At 40.3% G+C, this 16,800-nt stretch overlaps 1 protein-coding gene across 4 annotated transcripts in view; it reads right to left on the bottom strand.

Annotated features, from left to right (window-relative positions):
* The window catches only part of COL12A1 (collagen type XII alpha 1 chain), a 116,735-nt gene that overhangs the window by 59,785 nt on the left and 40,150 nt on the right, over positions 1-16,800 (bottom strand). For 3 of the 4 annotated variants that reach the window (XM_082475718.1, XM_082475719.1, XM_082475720.1), the window contains exons 15-27: positions 14,406-14,672; positions 13,747-13,939; positions 12,541-12,662; positions 10,601-10,750; positions 10,400-10,519; positions 10,137-10,301; positions 9,422-9,568; positions 7,037-7,176; positions 6,382-6,511; positions 4,623-4,765; positions 4,181-4,310; positions 1,825-1,961; positions 603-732 (exon numbers count right to left, since the gene is read on the bottom strand). In XM_082475718.1, the coding sequence (XP_082331844.1) occupies positions 603-732; positions 1,825-1,961; positions 4,181-4,310; positions 4,623-4,765; positions 6,382-6,511; positions 7,037-7,176; positions 9,422-9,568; positions 10,137-10,301; positions 10,400-10,519; positions 10,601-10,750; positions 12,541-12,662; positions 13,747-13,939; positions 14,406-14,672 (1,974 nt within the window). The remainder of the gene's footprint in view (positions 1-602; positions 733-1,824; positions 1,962-4,180; positions 4,311-4,622; positions 4,766-6,381; positions 6,512-7,036; positions 7,177-9,421; positions 9,569-10,136; positions 10,302-10,399; positions 10,520-10,600; positions 10,751-12,540; positions 12,663-13,746; positions 13,940-14,405; positions 14,673-16,800) is intronic. The other variant, XM_082475721.1, reaches the window with a different exon arrangement.

The raw sequence follows: 16,800 nt of genomic DNA, 5'->3' as shown, positions 1-16,800 counted from the left end.
TCACAATGGAATACTACTGAGAGCAAAGATGCTTATATTTTGTTAGCCCTGATAGCACTTTACATATAGTAAGATCTCAAAAAAAATTGATAACTTTCCAGAGAAAACGTCCCATATGCTTTCTCCCCACCCCCTTACACACACACACACACACACACACACACACACACACACACACACACACACACCCTGGTTAAGTATCTGGAAGATGAATTAGTGACAGTGGCTGGTAGAATAATAGGAAAGAAATGATCATAAAAGGAATGGACATAAAGATAGAAGATGGGAAGAAAATAAGTGAAAAACACTCTATGAACCCAAACAGTATTAAATTCTGGCAAACATAACAGAGAACTATACTCAGTATTTTGTAATAACCTATAAGGGAAAAGAATCTGAAAAGGAATACGTATACACATGTGCGTGTGTGTGGATAACTGAATCACTTTGCTGTACACCTGAAACTAACACAACATTGCAAATCGACTCTACACCAATAAAAAAAAAAGTTTTTTTAAAGAAACGAAATAGCCCAGTTAGTTCAGTGACACGTGCATGCAGTGTTGTTTTCCAATTATCAGTAAAGCGTAAGCACAACTCACGAGTGGTTTCCTGGGCAGTCGCTGGGGGAGACTCCCCCTCATCATATACCGCAGACACGCTGACTGTGTACCGGGTTTGTGAGATGAGGTCTTTAAGAGGTGTGCTGGTCCGTGACCTGTCCACCTCTACCTACAATAGAGCAGTGGAACCATTTTTACAAAGTTTAATTTTGACAGCCCTCTGTTGTTGGCTATATCTCTCAGCACAAGAGCATAAGAATTGTGGTACAAAAAACAGCAGTGTTTTCCAATTTGCATAAGAGTCCAGGAACTGGAGATCATGTAAAATGTTTCCAAAGTGGAAAAAATGTATGTACTGAGCTGTATCTGGCACTAGTGTCTGGTAAACGATGACTGCCTAGGAATTCAAACAACCTAATCGTTTCCCCCGCTTCCCCGTCTCCCTTTGTATCATTGCGCAATTTCTGTCAGAAAAATTCTCCTGTGCATTAGCTGATTAGACCCACTGGTCATTGTACTGCTTTTGACATTGAAACCCAGAATGAAATGAATGTGTGCACAGGTATAAATTAGCTTGTGTGCAATGCAAATGACCAGCACAGTCTGTAACTGGGTGCTTAGAGAAACGATTTCTAGCTTCCAAAAATGCCTCTGGGATTCTCACATTAATGCCCCTTCAGGCAAACGTAAGTTTTAAACCCATTCGCCGGTGAAGCTCCTCAGTTTGCTTCCACTTTGAAGCGGGTTGTCATGGAAATAACTCCTCATCTCAGCATCACCTCAAAAATGCTCAAAGCCAAAGGGACAATCCTCTGACATTATGTTCCGACTTTCTCTCTGTCCTGCTCAAGTGGCCTATCTTCCCATTCCCTGACAAACTCCCCCTCTTCTTTCCCGCATCCCCTGGCTAGCTTTCATTTTTAGAAACATTATTATGCCATTTTTTAGTAATTCGTAGAATGCAGAGCACCATATTAAGCATCTGGAGGAGAGCGAAATGCCATCTAGATTCTACAACTCTTTATCTACAAAGGGTGATGTTTTCAGGATTAATGTCACACAGCAGAACATTTCTAAACTAAATGCAAGACAGTCCAATATATGATCAACATTCAAATAGTGCTCTGTAAATATATAACGTTTCCAACACTATGTTCATAAAGTGACAAGTATTCAAAACACGCTATACTTGTTTAGGTTCTTCTGCTAAACCTACTAGGACTAAACAAATATTTCTAGACCCCTTCTAATCTCAACCTACCTCTTTGGCATCCTCTTCTGGTGTTTTGTAGCGAACAATGTATTTACGCACTTTTCCAGGTGCAGGTTCCCATAAGACGTTCATGGTGCTGTGAGTCACATCTCTGAGTTTCAGGTCTCGAGGACTGGGCAAAGGCACTGGAAATGCATGAGAAATTAGGGCCAGATGTGGTTCTCAGCCACAGAGCTCTAAAGCATCCACACAAGCTTTCAAGAAGTTGTTTGGAGAAAACTTAAAGGTGTGCAGCAAAGTAACTAAACAAACTGGCTATGATGATAAAAGCACTTTGATTCTACCAGGTACAGCTGAATTCTTCTTAAGGAGGCTTTTTAAAAACAGGATAAATTTAAATTTTTATCACAACTCTAACTTCTCATTTATATGTTAACTTTCTCCCACTCTATTTAAATAAGCTCTTACTTGTTGCTCAGCCATAATAGATCATAATTCACCATAAATGTACAGCTCACGTGTCTTTATCAGATATTTAAATTGGTTAAGATAGAAATCAAAATGAGTCATGCTGGGCTTCCCTGGTGGCGCAGTGGTTGAGAATCTGCCTGCCAATGCAGGGGACACGGGTTCGAGCCCTGGACTGGGAAGATCCCACATGCCGTGGAGCAACTAGGCCCGTGAGCCACAACTACTGAGCCTGCGCGTCTGGAGCCTGTGCTCCGCAACAAGAGAGGCCGCGATAGTGAGAGGCCCGCGCACCGCGATGAAGAGTGGCCCCCGCTTGCTGCAACTAGAGAAAGCCCTCGCACAGAAATGAAGACCCAACACAGCCAAAAATAAATTAATTAATTAATTAATTTAAAAAAAAATGATTCATGCTTCCTGAAGAACGTGATAGAAAAACAAATGGTTACAAGAGTGAAGCATGAAGATAAGCTGAAATTAAGCAACCAATAAGCTTACAAGAAAACCCACAGGAGCCCAAACGGTTAGAAGAAAATCCAAATGATAAATTTTCACCAAGTCGAACAAAGCTTTACCTTAAAAAGGACAAGGAGGAGGAGAACTAATGGAGAGATTTTCTCCTGTTATTTGAGACGTATCTCACTCTCGCGAGCTGCCTCTTTCACCAACCTCCTTTGTCTCTCCTTTCAAGTCTGTACCTCTCTCTTCCTGAATCTCTGTCTCCACTTCCATGTTTCTGCACCTCCATCCCTTCAATGTTTTCGCCTCTCAGCGCCTCTCTGTGCCCTCGCCTGCCCTACTGCTGCAGTCTAGCCCCACATCCAAATCCATAGTCGCATTCGTCTTTCACCCCACTATGACTCGGGTCCCCTCGCCCAGCACTCCCAGAACATGTTTCCACGCCTGGCTGGCTCCCCACTCTCTCCACCTGCCGTCAACCCACTGCCGCAAACCACCAGCTCCAGACTGGATCCGACACGTGACAGACGATTATTTGTTGTCAGTGACTGTATCCTGTTTCGCCTTGTGGGGTTTCTCTTTTCTGCCTCATCATGCTTCTGTCTCAATGCCGTTCCCCCTTGAACGTTTCTTCCAACTTCTTAATTTCCTTCGAAATGTGGTCTGAGACTCACAAAATTTAAGCCAAGACATACTTAGAATCCCAGCATGCCCACCTCGAGAAGCATGAAACAAAACTACCGGCTGGGTAAGGCCAGGAGCCTAAGAACAATCACTGTCACTTTTCAAGGAAAAGCACCTAAATGCTAGTGAAGCAACCCAGAAACACAAAAGGGGCTGAACAATACACACAAGCGAAGTGCAAACCACGAAAGGGTCCGGGTCCTCCACGCTGCTCTACATTTTTATCAGTACATTCCCAACACCTAAGCGCAGGACTGGAGTGTCGTAGATGATCAGTATGTTTGGGGATTGAGTTAATTTACTTAACAGAAACAGACTTATTCATGTGTGCCATAGTTTCTACTTCAACAAGAACTTGGAACATCTTGATCTTAAACCTAGTATCTTCCTCCAAAACTACACTCACCCGACATTCCCTTCTCACCAATGCCATGGATCTACAACAACATGTAGATTTCATGGATCTACAACAATAGGGATTGTAAGATGCACCGTTATTTTATGTTCTATTCCCTGACTGACACCTCGCCAAGAGCAATTGTAAGACACCACTGACTGTAAGATACATCTCAAAATATGGGAAAAGAAATGTGAATCTTACAATCAATTTAAGATGCTGCCATAAGTCCAGAAATAACCTTAATTCTCAAGTTAGATTGCCATAAGTAATAACCCTACAACTGACACACAGATTATCAAAATTATCGTTAGCACGATTGGGTGAAAGAAGAAGCCTAAGGAACGTGTTGTATTCACAGCAGTAAGGGAAGAAGGAGAACTGGCGACGTCTTACAGGTGACCTCCCTCGCAGTGAAGGGGTCGCTGGTGAGGTCGTGAAGGGAGGCCTGGACCGTGACCGCGTACTCAGTGTTGGGGAAGAGGTCACTCAGCTGCACGTTGGTCACTGTCGGCTCCAAGCGCATCTGCTGAAGGACATGCCGAGGGGAGACAACACATTCAAATTAAACGTTTCCACTAACAGGGGATGGAAAATTACACCAATCGGTGACTGCTAGATTTTCACACAACTTTGATTTTTCATTTCTCTGCCCTGCATTTCCTTTCTCACGCTGATGTTTTTTTAAGATTCGTCACAGGTCACAAATCTAATCTTGTGTTTTTCTGCTTTGGGTGTAAAGTTATAAATGAGTTCGTGAGTAACTGCCCCTTAATGGGGACTCTGCAACCCTGAAGTCCCAGGAAGACCCAACAATAAAGAAACAAACGCCTCCCACCTCTTTGGGTTTGGTCGGCTCTGTGGCGTTGATGGGTTCGTAGGACAAGGTGTAGCCAGTAGCGCCCCCCACTGGCTGCCACTGCACGTGCATGGTGGTCGAGCCAATGTCGTAAATGTTCAGGCTGACCACGGGCACCGGCACTGTTGGAATGTAAAAGAAGACACCAGTCTAGTTCTTGTCAGTCTACCCATTTTTCAGTCGTTTCCTACTTAGTTATTGATATTTGTATATGCTAAATAGAAAATAGGTTGCTGTGAGAAATCAATGAGAGTTAATATAACCCTTTCCTCTCCCCGCGAAAGCTCGATCTCATTGTTTATCGCCACCTCATACTAGGACTGCATGTGATAACTATTTCATAGAGCAAAGAAGTTTAAGTGTAAAATGGCATTCTAGTGAGTTCACGTGGAAGCCAAAACAGAGACCAACTTCCTGAGATTTCAGTCTCTTTTTCTGGAACATCTGTAAGTTGACCATTTTCATTCTTCAACCATAAAATTTCATACATAAAAAGCCAACATCATATTTCATTTCAATTTTCTTTTTAAAAAATTTTAAATGAGGGTGCCATCTATTAATAAGTGGAGCTTAGGGGATTCTTCAGAAAGAAGATTAGCCCACGAGGCAGAGTAAAAGGCTTACTGCCTTCTCTCCACTTAACACCTACACAGCTTTCTATTTTTTTGTCGTAAGATTGAGTTTAAAGTTTTAAGGAATTAGCAGATTAATCCTGCATTATGAAATACATTATTTCTCACCTCTGACGGTCTAACATAAAGGGAACTAAGAGAAGAGATAAAGACCTAAGGGACTGAGCAGTAAGTAGAGGCGATGCAGTGACGCCCACTCCTCCCTCTCGTAAGAGGCCTCCCTTCTTCCTGGAGCCCAGCCACGAAGATGGGAGAAGGAAAGAGTATTTTCATATGGCTTCAGAAACCCTACCAGGAATAGGAGCGAGGAACATCGTTCCCCAAAGCTCTACTCAAAGCCAAAGCCATTAGAGCTTCTCCAGTAAAGAGTCAGTAAAAAAAGGGGGAGCTCTCACTGCCCACAGGAAGAACTGAGCTGGGTCACTCCTGCAAGCTGCTCTTCCAGGTAATCTGAGTCCCACTCCCCACATGGTATCTTCCCTTAAGAAGTGGATAACTGTTAAAGGTACTTTTCCCTCTAAGATATCTCAGACCATGACTACCCAGCCAGGTCCCATGATGGCAGGAGCAGCCAGTAAAAGCAGAAAACCACAGAGTATTTATTGAGGACCTGCACAAAGTACACATTCAGTAAATATGTGTTGAATGGATATCGAATAAAGGAATGATTTGGAAGGCTGACAGAAGTCCCACACGGTACAAATGAACTTATTTAACAAAACACAAATAGACTCACAGACATAGAAAACAAACTTATGGTTACCAAAGAGGATTGGGGTAGGGGGGACAGAGAAATTAGGAGTTTGGGGTTAACATATACACACTACTATATATAAAATAGATAACCAACAAGGACCTACTGTATAGCACAGGGAACTCTACTCAATATCTGGTAATAACCTAGAAGGGAAAAGAATCTAAAAAAGAATGTATACGTATAACTGAATCACTTTGCTGTGCACCTGAAACTAACACAACACTGTAAATCAACTACATTTCGATAAAAATTTTTTAAAAAAGAACACACAAAAAATCCCACAAGGGCTGTCACCTCTTTATCTTAAAAAATAAAACAATGAGAAGATTTTTTTAAAAATCTGACTTACAGGTTTTTTCTGTGCCCTTCAGAGGCTCACTGTATTCATCTTCTACCACAGAATACACATTAACAACATACTCAGTTTCAGGCTTCAGATCTTTCAGTACTGTGCTACTTTCCAATCGGCTCACATAAAACTAGGGGAAAAATTTTAAAAAGAATAACAACTTATGTTATAATCACTTCCCTCTCTTCTCCTATAATTGTGAAGTAGTTAACTACAAATGAGCTTAGAAATTATGTTTTAATGAGACCATTGTCTTCTGTTTCTGGAAACCACCAGATTACAATGAGATCTTGGACAATTCATTCAGTTTATTCTCCCAGCTGTTGTTTCCTTATTTGTAAAATTAGTGGGTAAAACTAGAAGGTCTTCGATGTTCTCTTCCTACTCGGTGATTCTAATATAAACTCATGAATAAATTAAGCATCCTCTTAATCCTCAATTAAAAATACTTAATTAAAAAACCATAAGAAATTAAGCAAAGCTCTTTCCCTCTAATTAAGCCCCAACGGAAGTGCTTGCCTAGCAAGAAATGGAGAGCGCCATCTTGGACTCAGTTCTGCCCCCTACCTCCCCCCAGCGTTCCTCTCAGAGCCCTAAGGAGGAGGACCCAATCTCAGGACCAGGAAGGAGCGGGTTGTAGCTGTTGTCTACTCACTTCTTGCCGTTTCCCTCCAGAAACTGGGTAGTATACCACCTTGTATCTATCCACGCTGTCAGAAGGAGGTGTCCAGCTCACTCTCATAGAACGATGGGTCTGCTCAGAAATAACTAGGTTGGAAGGTGCTTCCAAGTCACCTACACGTGGAAATGAAGTACATACACTTGTTTCATTATTATAGCAAGGCGATGACATTTAAATTTGGTTGAAATGGTATTCCTCTCCATATTCCAAGCTTTTACATGTATTCTTTCACATACTAAGAAGTTACGGTAAATCAGCTTAGAGGCCCAATACTCGTAAGTCCTCTCTGAATGGGTGGCCAAAGGGTTCTTCAGCCTCAGGAAATTCAAACCTGAGCTCATTTATCTTTCATGAAATGTTGCTCCCCCTCTTCCTGAAAGCACCACAGTTTATCAGTCACCTAGACTCAAAACCTCTGACGTAGCCTTGGATACTTGCTCTGGTCTCTAACCTTGTACATATACCAGTCAATGACACCATGAGTCCTGACAGCTCCACTGCCTTTATCACTCTTGGCACCATCCAAGTTCACTGCCCTCATTATCTTATTGACTATTTATATTCGTGTCTTATCTCCATAACTATAAGTTATACTCTGTGAAGACAGAATTGGCTTCCTATTCATGTTTACTTCCTTTACAAGATCTAATTCAGTGGTACGAGAAGCTAACCATTTTCTCATTCAGGAGACAGGAGAAACCACCAAGTCTTCTAAAGTTCGGGAATATCCTACTGCCTGTGATTGTTTTCTCTGTTCATAAGTATAGGTGAAATGACTGATACAGAAAAATATTTGGAATAAATGTCAATGAAAATAGAAATATTAGGCTCATCAAGACCGTTAGAAAGATGTTCCAAATAATAATTATATGAGAACAAATGCAGTGACTCTGTGAGCGTGGCAAATCATTCTCATGTAAACTCTTTCTGCTTTCTTTGGAAGCCAAAGCTGAGAAAAAGAATTTCCATTCTTAGTATCCTAACCTTTACTGTACTTGGGTCATAATCAAGCCTACAAAATTATCAAGCAATTTTACTGTCTGGGAAACTAAATGAATGCAACTATTACGTAGCTGATGTAAAAAAAAATAAAGAAAAAAAGATAAAAGATGTTTTCATCCCCACTCAAAATTCTCTCCAACTGAATAAAACCGCAACTCTCTCAGCTAATCCAGAGCCAGATGCCTACAAATTCTGGATTCCTGGCTGGTCTGTTTCTCCTGGGAAAAGGTCAGTCTATTATTCAAAATCCAAAAAGAAAATCTGCAAACTTTTGGAGAGAGAAATTCAAGAAGGAACATTCAAATAAATGTATCCTCAGTATCCAAAGCATGTGAAACATTTCTACCACTTTATGTATTAAACTCATTCCAACTTTCCAAAACCAGAATAAATTAGTGAAAGACAATCTTTACCAGAATCTACATGTATTTAAAAGAAGTTTTTCTCATATAATAAGAACCATAGTTTTTATCATTAGTTTTCCAAAAACCTTCAATTTGGTGCTTACCATGTTTTTTGCCTTATGATTTACACAAATAGTAATCATTTTATACCACTCCTTGTCACTAAAAATTCACTTCCATAATTTTATTTCTAAATCTTAATTCCTTATCAATAGCTACCTTTTTTCAAGGACCTCTCAAAATGTCTTTACCCATTTGGCCTTGAGTAAGTAATTGAACTTCTCTAAATCTGTTTCTTCAGTGGTAAAGATAGATGATATCCTTTCCAAAAGTCCAAATTCTAAAATTGTAATTTGTCTTTATATTTAGAGGTTACAAGTGCAAAGTATCAAATGTGATCATCTGTAGTTGGGGCGAAGCGAATCATATATAAGAACCCTCTTCCATTTCTAATCAAAAACAAAAGGCAGCAAACTTTAGAAAATAAAAGTCTGAGAACAACCATTTAATAGTTGTATAGAGTGAAGATGCTTTACCAGAGAATAGATATACACCAGGAAAGAAAGCATCTCTCTTTCTTCCCCAGTCTCACTTGTGTGTGTGTGTGTGTGTGTGTGTGTGTGTGTGTGGTGCAGGCACATATAAACTAAATGTATCCTCAAATAAGCTAGAAGTCATGTACAGTTTGATGCCATCAGAAAAAAATCAGGGACTAAATCAATGATTCTCAGCTGGAGGCAGTATTCTCCCCAGCAGACATCTGGCAAATTCTGAAGATATTTTTAGTTGTCATGACTCAGGGGATGTTACTGGTATTCCAGCGGAAAGAGTCCAGGGATGCTGCAAAATTTCTCACAAGGCACAAAAGAATCCACTTCCTCCATCCTAAAAAGAATTATCTGGACCAAAATACCAATAGTGCTAAGGGTGAGGAACCCTGGGCTAACCTTACCTGGACCTTTGACGCTGTTACACAAGTTGACGACGAGGTCATCCACGATCCTGGAGAGGGACTCAAAATCCGCCACATTGTATGCATGGGTATCATCGGGATCTGTTGCGATCATCTTTAACTCAACTTCATCAGCATTTTTAATACCTTGGGGAAAATGGATGTACACAAATTAAAAGCATGTCTCAGAAAAAAATTAATGGAACAAAGCAAATATTTCATGGGCTACCCTTATATATTCAATGTTAACTAGAATGTATATACGATTTTCCTGAATAATAAAATGATTACATATATAAAATAGAAACAAAAAATAATATAAACTAAAGGTTATTTTGTTTAGCTTCTTCTAAATGCTTCCAGCACTGATTCCCCACCAAAAAGTGTCTCTTCAGTGTTTTTTCTGGAAAGTGAAATAACGGATATCAAAAATAAACATGGTGCTGTGGAAAACCAAACAAGAATTTCCTGAATCCTATTAATAGTACATTTGTCCTCTTGATTCATTACTCCCTTCCAAGAAGCCATGTAGTTTCGTCCCATTACAAGGAGAAAAGAAAAACACGAACGAACTTCCTGGTACATTATTTTGATAAATAACGTGATAGGGCAAGTGTGTCTGTTTGTTTTTTCATGCTTCAGAAAATACCTTTACAGAAATATCCTCGGCACATTTGTCACCCCTGGGGGCGTGGCAATTCCCGTCCATGCTTACCAACAGCAAACAGCTCCACGCCTTCATCCTTGAGTTTTTTTGAAGGTGCCTCAACGTCATCTTGTGATTTTCCGTCAGTGATGAGAACGCCAATTTTTCGAGCTCGAGGTCTCATGCCAGCTTGGGGCTTGAAGCTCTGCTGGCGAATGAAATTCAAAGCCATGCCTAGTGGGATTGTTAAAAGAGAATCGGTCACATCATTATTCAGCCACAAGCTCTGACCGAAAGCAGGAGCTGACAGCGCGCTGGAGCACCTGACTCACCTGTGAGGGTATTGCCTCCTTTGTAAGGTAGGTTTGCCACAGCCTGCAACAAGCTCTTCTTGTCTTTGTGAGCGTTTAACTGCCACTCTGTTCTGGGGTCCCCGCTATACTGAGCAAGGGCTAAAAGGACACCATTGGCATTAGCATATATAAAAGAGCATGACGAAGACGTCTAAATGCCTTCAATGTTGTCACACCTACCAATCTGTACTCTTTTGGGGCCAATCTCAAAGACTTCCACGATACGAGAGATGAAGCTTCTCACGGTTCTAAAATTCGCCCGGCCGATGCTCCACGATCCATCCACCAGCAACACGATGTCTGCTTCAGCCCTGGTGAGACACTCCATCCCTGACACGGCAATCGTGAGACAGCACAGAGTAAGGAGCACGTTCTTTGTCGGGTTACTTCCTAGCCACGCCTCTGCCACCCCCTGGGGGCTCAGTGTCGCCTAACTAACTGTCTCAGTTCTGTGGCTCAGCGATGTAATTTGGAGTTGAAGGCTTTGAAAACATGTCCATATGATTTATTAACCTCAAATAAGAGTCATAGGAACCATCCATCCCCCCAATAATTATTTCAGTGGAAAATCTTTCCTTCATCTTTGACTATATTTCTGGCCGCAATCATAGAACACGGAGACTTAAACCGTCATCGTAAATTTGAATGAGCTCACAAACCCAAAAGGTAAAATATATAAGTGGGAATGTACAGCCATCTAACTATAAGGCAATAATAATTTTAATAAAACTTTTAATGTGATCTAGATTGGATGTTGTTGCATTTTTCTAAATATTCAACGGTCATTAGCAGACAAATATGAGATGAACTGTTAAAATGTGTAAGCTAGAAAAGGTTTTAGTGAGCCAAAAATATCTTTTAAATTAATTAAAGCCCCCAGTATTACATACATTATGAAGGATTAGGCACATAACTCTTAAAATTAGAACTTTTTGAAGTAAAGATATAGTGTTTAAAAACCTGATAGCTATTATTTAGTTTTTAATTATTTAACTCAATCATCTACTGTGTATAACAATCAGGTAAACACAGCTGGTGAGGTCTGCACATTTAAAAAATCAAGAGAGAAGGAAGACAATCTAGAAAAAAGATACAACAAGTATACAGACTGAGAGCTACAGAGACCACACGCACAAACACTGATACAAAGCTAGGGTGCTTTGGAAAGAGAGAATTATCCCAATATCCTCAGTGCACAAGCTACAAAATAAAAACATAAGTCAGTTAACATCATCATAAGAGAAACAATTGAACATTAATGCAAAACAGCAAGAGTTGACCCTTTCACTTCTTTTATCCACATCCATGTTTTCAAATGCTCTCTTTTCCAGGAGCTTAAGTTACCAGCTACAAATTTTTCAACTTCCTGCCATGTTAGCATCTGATCTTTATATTACAAAAAAACAACAACAATAACAAAAAAAAACTCACTGAGAAAGATTCAGTGATGCCCATCACGCTACAAAGGCGTCACTGCGTATTGGGCGCTCCATCAGGAATTAGGATTCCCAAGTACTATTCCAAGCACCTAAGCCTTTACAAGTCTGCTCCTGATCTGCCAAGACCTACTCTTTGTTAGCAAATGATTAAAATATTTAGAAGCAAACTCTACCCGCCACCCTCACCTGGAAGAATGTTCAAAACTAGCTTCATGCGTATCAAAGTTGTAGTCGTGGCAGGAGCAGAAAAGTATGAGGGCTTTATGTTACCATTTTGCTTCCCAAGTCTTAGTTGCCCACCTATTTACGGAACACAGTGCTGCTTGCTCAGCCCAGATAAATCATTTTTACGATTACTTGAACAAAATAAAACTGCATTTTAATCATTAAAAAGAGAGAAAATGTATATTATCATTGTAAAATCTCAACTTTAAATAATCCAGGACTATGTAACTAATGCAATACTGACAAGAAAGCCTTAAAAAAATGTTGGCAAAAGTGTGCTTAGCTGGATCTTTGAAGAATTTTTTAAGTATATGTTACTGAAATAAATTTTAAAATTTAAAATTTTTTTTAAAATTTAATAGTCAATTTTCACGGTATGATTCACCTAACAATTCATATTTGAAAAAGGTTGCAAAATACTGACTTTTCCTAGGGGAATGTAACTCAATTTCTTACCGGAGGATAAAACTGGCATTACAGTTGTGTCAGAGAGAGTCGTCATTTCTTGTCCAACAAGTGGTGAACTTTCTCCTCCATCAAACATTCCAAAAACATTTACTTTATAGGTGGTACCTGCCCTGAAATGTTAAAATATATAGTCTGTATGCATAATAACCTCAAGTGGTAGCTTTTTTTTTTTTTTTTTTTGCTTTGTTATAAACATTCATCTTGATCTACAAACTTTTACTCAGAGGAACTTATAATACATAACATTGCAGGAGAAGGAAACTAATTTCCATCACATTCTAGTTTAAGCCCACACTATGAAGTATCAAGGGAAACTAGGCCGCCAGCATTCTAGAGAATACTAGGGGTTCACGGCACCAGTTTCCACCTTGCCTTTCCACTAGATGTAGAATCCCCACCTTCCCACTGAGCAAGTCAGGGAAGGATCGGGCTTTCACTCTTATTGCTTCTAAGTGATGCGCTTTAAGAAAACAATTTAAATGTTGTACTTGCAAGGGAACATACAGCACCTAGCACAGTGCCTGGCACGTAGGAGGCTCAATAAATTTCATCCTTCCTATTCTGATAAAAGTAAATATCAAGCATTTATACAGATTTCAATATTGTTGAATGAATCGTTGAAACAAACCAACTTTCCACCAGGCAATGCACAGCAGCCTGTTCTTTTTACTGTGAAGAATGCTGCTGTTCCAACTCAAACCTCCTTCTTTCCCACCACACAGCCTGCAGCAAGAGCTTGCATCAGCCTCCCTTCCCCAATCCTCCCAGCTGAGCCCAAGAGCAAAGGCCTGCCCCCTGACTCCTGCAGCCCACCCTGGGAGAGGATGCACGCTCGCATCTCAGTGTCATTCACCTGGGCCTTTCCAGAAGGCATGGGGACCCCTACATTTACATAAGGCTGGCTGGTGATAAACTGCTTTTGGTGAAATCGTGCAATGTGGATGTTAATTTTTAAAAAGCAGGGTGTTGCTGAAAAAAACACCATTCCTGATCACTTAATAACAAAAGTCATTAAAAGAGTACAACTGCTCAGGCCTAAATTTGAGTCTCTGAACCCTAACCTCAACTTCAGCAGCACCAAGAGTGAGAAAGCAACTTTGGCTGATTTTAAATACTCTGCCGGCAAACACACATAAGTGACCATGTGTGGAAGGCACAGTCTGTTAACAAAAACGGAATAGAGTTCATTCCTACCTAAGTTCCTCCAAAACAACTGTGTTGTCATATGGTCCAACCACTAACTCCCCCAGTCTTCTGTCATCTCCCGTGGGGTGAAATGTGACCTTGTAACCCTTGACCTCCCCAGGCGCAGGCTCCCAAGTCACCCGGAAGCTTGACATGGTTGGGTCAGATGTTTTGAGGTTTCTGGGTGATTTAAATCGAGAAGCTGTAAAGATAATAGATGTTAAAATATTATCCATAAGCCTAGGCTTTGGGGTTTTTTTTTAGCCCCTACAGTAATAAGTTGAATCCAAAATATCTAAGTGATATACATGGCAATTATCACAAACAAAATACTTCAAAATATACATTTATAAAAAGGATTAAGTCAGAAAGCACAAGCTATAATACCCGATAAAAATCAGAATAATAGAGTAGAGTGCTACCCAAGTGGAAGTATAAATAGTACTCACAATTCAGAAAATTAGATTAGCATTAGAAATTAATATGGAGAATCATTTTACCAGGAACTAGATTGGTAAAAATCATAGGCTAATTAGGCATCTTACCTAACTATTATAGTATAATTTATTACAGACTCCATTTTAGACATTTACAAATGAAGTAGATGTATTAAAATCTCCCTTTAAAATATTACACACTTTTCCAAAAAAATTATTATGGTTTTATACCTGTTGTTCCTGATCCTTGCCTAACCTTTCCTTCTCCTGTCTTGTAAACTGGGAGAACTGTGATGTCATACGTGGTCTGGGGCTGAAGTCGCTTTAACATTGTTGAGGTGACGGTGGGTGACACCTTGGCAACCATCTGTCTCCCGCCCACACGGGGGCGATACACAACACGGTAGTTGACAACTTTCCCAGGTGCTGGTTTCCAGGTAACTCTCATTGTGTTTTCTGTTTCTTCATCCACTTTCAAGGTTTTCGAATCATCGGATACTGTGAGATGAAAGGAAGATTACAATGTATACTGTGCTGAAAGAAAAGGTTTATTATGTCCACCTCCCCATTTATGTGACAAGACGCTACGTGTGGTTTCTTAAATACGTACACTATTCCTTTACTTAGCACTGTGAGCTCTCCTAAGTTCAAGATGGCATGTGAGCCTAATCTCAGTGAGGTCACAGTGAGATGTTTTCTCTTTATCTGGCTAATAACTAAAAAATGGAAATTCATATTGCAAGGATTTCGTATTTGCATTCCAGGGACTTTAGGAAAGAAAACACCCATTTCTGGAGATGAGCTTTTAGAATTTTTATTATATTTCCATCTGTAAAGAATTCCTGTAGAAATTACAGTGTGCAGAATACTAAAAATCACGAATACAGGGTCAGAAATATTCCTTGAGTCTTTTCAGAAAAAAGAACAATGCATAAATGACTAGCCAGAGCGACTGCAGTTAACACCATCCTTTGTGACTGCCGTGAACACGTAAGACTATCAGCACAAAGGAACAGGAAACTGACACATAAAAATATCTCAAGGGCTCTGGAGATAAATTAGTATACACTGAGTAGCTTTAGAAAGCACTGTATGTAAGAAGGTTTTGATTAATATACAATAAACATTATTTATTAAATTATCTTTTATTAATAACTGTATCAGAAACAGGTCACCCAACATCCACAAAGAGCCCATACATCCCTCTTCTTATACATAATTGAGCTTATAAGCAGGATCATTTCATTCAGTTCAGTATTCTCAGCATTCAAAGGTCGTAAGTATCTTTGAGAGAGAGAGACTAAGCTGAAGGAAACACTGCAAAGAATCGTTTTTGATTCTAAAAGAAATTTTCACGTTCAGGGCTTCCCTGGTGGTGCAGTGGTTGAGAGTCTGCCTGCCAATGCAGGGGACACGGGTTTGAGCCCTGGTCTGGGAAGATCCCACATGATGCGGAGCAACTGGGCCCGTGAGCCACAGCTACTGAGCCTGCGCGTCTGGAGCCCGTGCTCCGCAACAAGAGAGGCCGCGATAGTGAGAGGCCCGCGCACCGCGATGAAGAGTGGCCCCCGCTTGCCGCAACTAGAGAAAGCCCTCGCACAGAAACGAAGACCCAACACAGCCAAAAATAAATAAATTAATTAATTAATTTAAAAAAAATGTTTTCATGTTCAAACAGGCAAGAACCACTTGAAACAACTAAAAAAAAACCTGAAAAACTTTAAAATGTATATGTATACATATATATCAACATTTTTCAGACATTGAACATCAGGCAGCACAGGACCATGGTCCCTGGGAGAAGAGAAACAAATGAGAAGGAGCTTGATCGTTGCCCTGACTTATTGCTTGGAGAGACTTTCCAGCCCCCGTACAGGAAGGGGGCACCTAGATGAAGCACCCTTAACTGAGGAGGTAGTTTTGTGAGTCTGGGGAGTCCAAGGCACTTAGAGCTGGCAGAGCAAAGTCCTGTAGAAATGGTGCTACAGAGAAAAAGCTCCCCAAATCAGCAAAAGTTCCTCCTTGAGTCTTCGACCCAGTACTACTCAGTGCATATGAATGAGGAAACTACCCAAAACCAGAGGAAGAAGCACCTAAAAACAGCAGGGGGAACAATTCCCGAAGTTTATGCAGGGCCAGAAATGTTCCCCCTCGCCAGAGCAAAAAACCTCAGAATTCTCAGAACATCATGTAGAACACTAAGGAGGTCATTGCCCCAGTAGTGGAGCAAAATTAGCCCTCAACTAGAGGTTTCTCTGGTCTAGCTCTAACAGAGTTTTAAAGAAAGCTTCAAAAATATCAAACTGTTTCCAAGTGAGTTAGCTGCAAGGCTTAAGGATATTTATAAGAACATAAAAATATCTGACACCCAACAAAGTTAAATTCATAATGTCTGGCTTCTAATAAAAATTACCAGGAATGCAAAGAAAGAAAAATAAATTACCCATGTTATGGACTGAATGACTGTGTCTCCCCAGGATTCATATGTTAAAGCCTTAACCTCCAATGTGGACCTTTAGGGAGGTAATTAGGGTTAAATGAGGTTCTAAAGGTAGGGTCCTAATCTGATGAATTGGAATCCTTACAAGAGAACGAGGAGACACCGGAGAGCTCGATTTCCTTCTCT

Source organism: Balaenoptera physalus, assembly GCF_965194825.1.
Source record: "Balaenoptera physalus genome assembly, chromosome: 9".
Taxonomy (NCBI): domain Eukaryota; kingdom Metazoa; phylum Chordata; class Mammalia; order Artiodactyla; family Balaenopteridae; genus Balaenoptera; species Balaenoptera physalus.
This window is presented reverse-complemented; position numbering and strand designations above follow the sequence as displayed.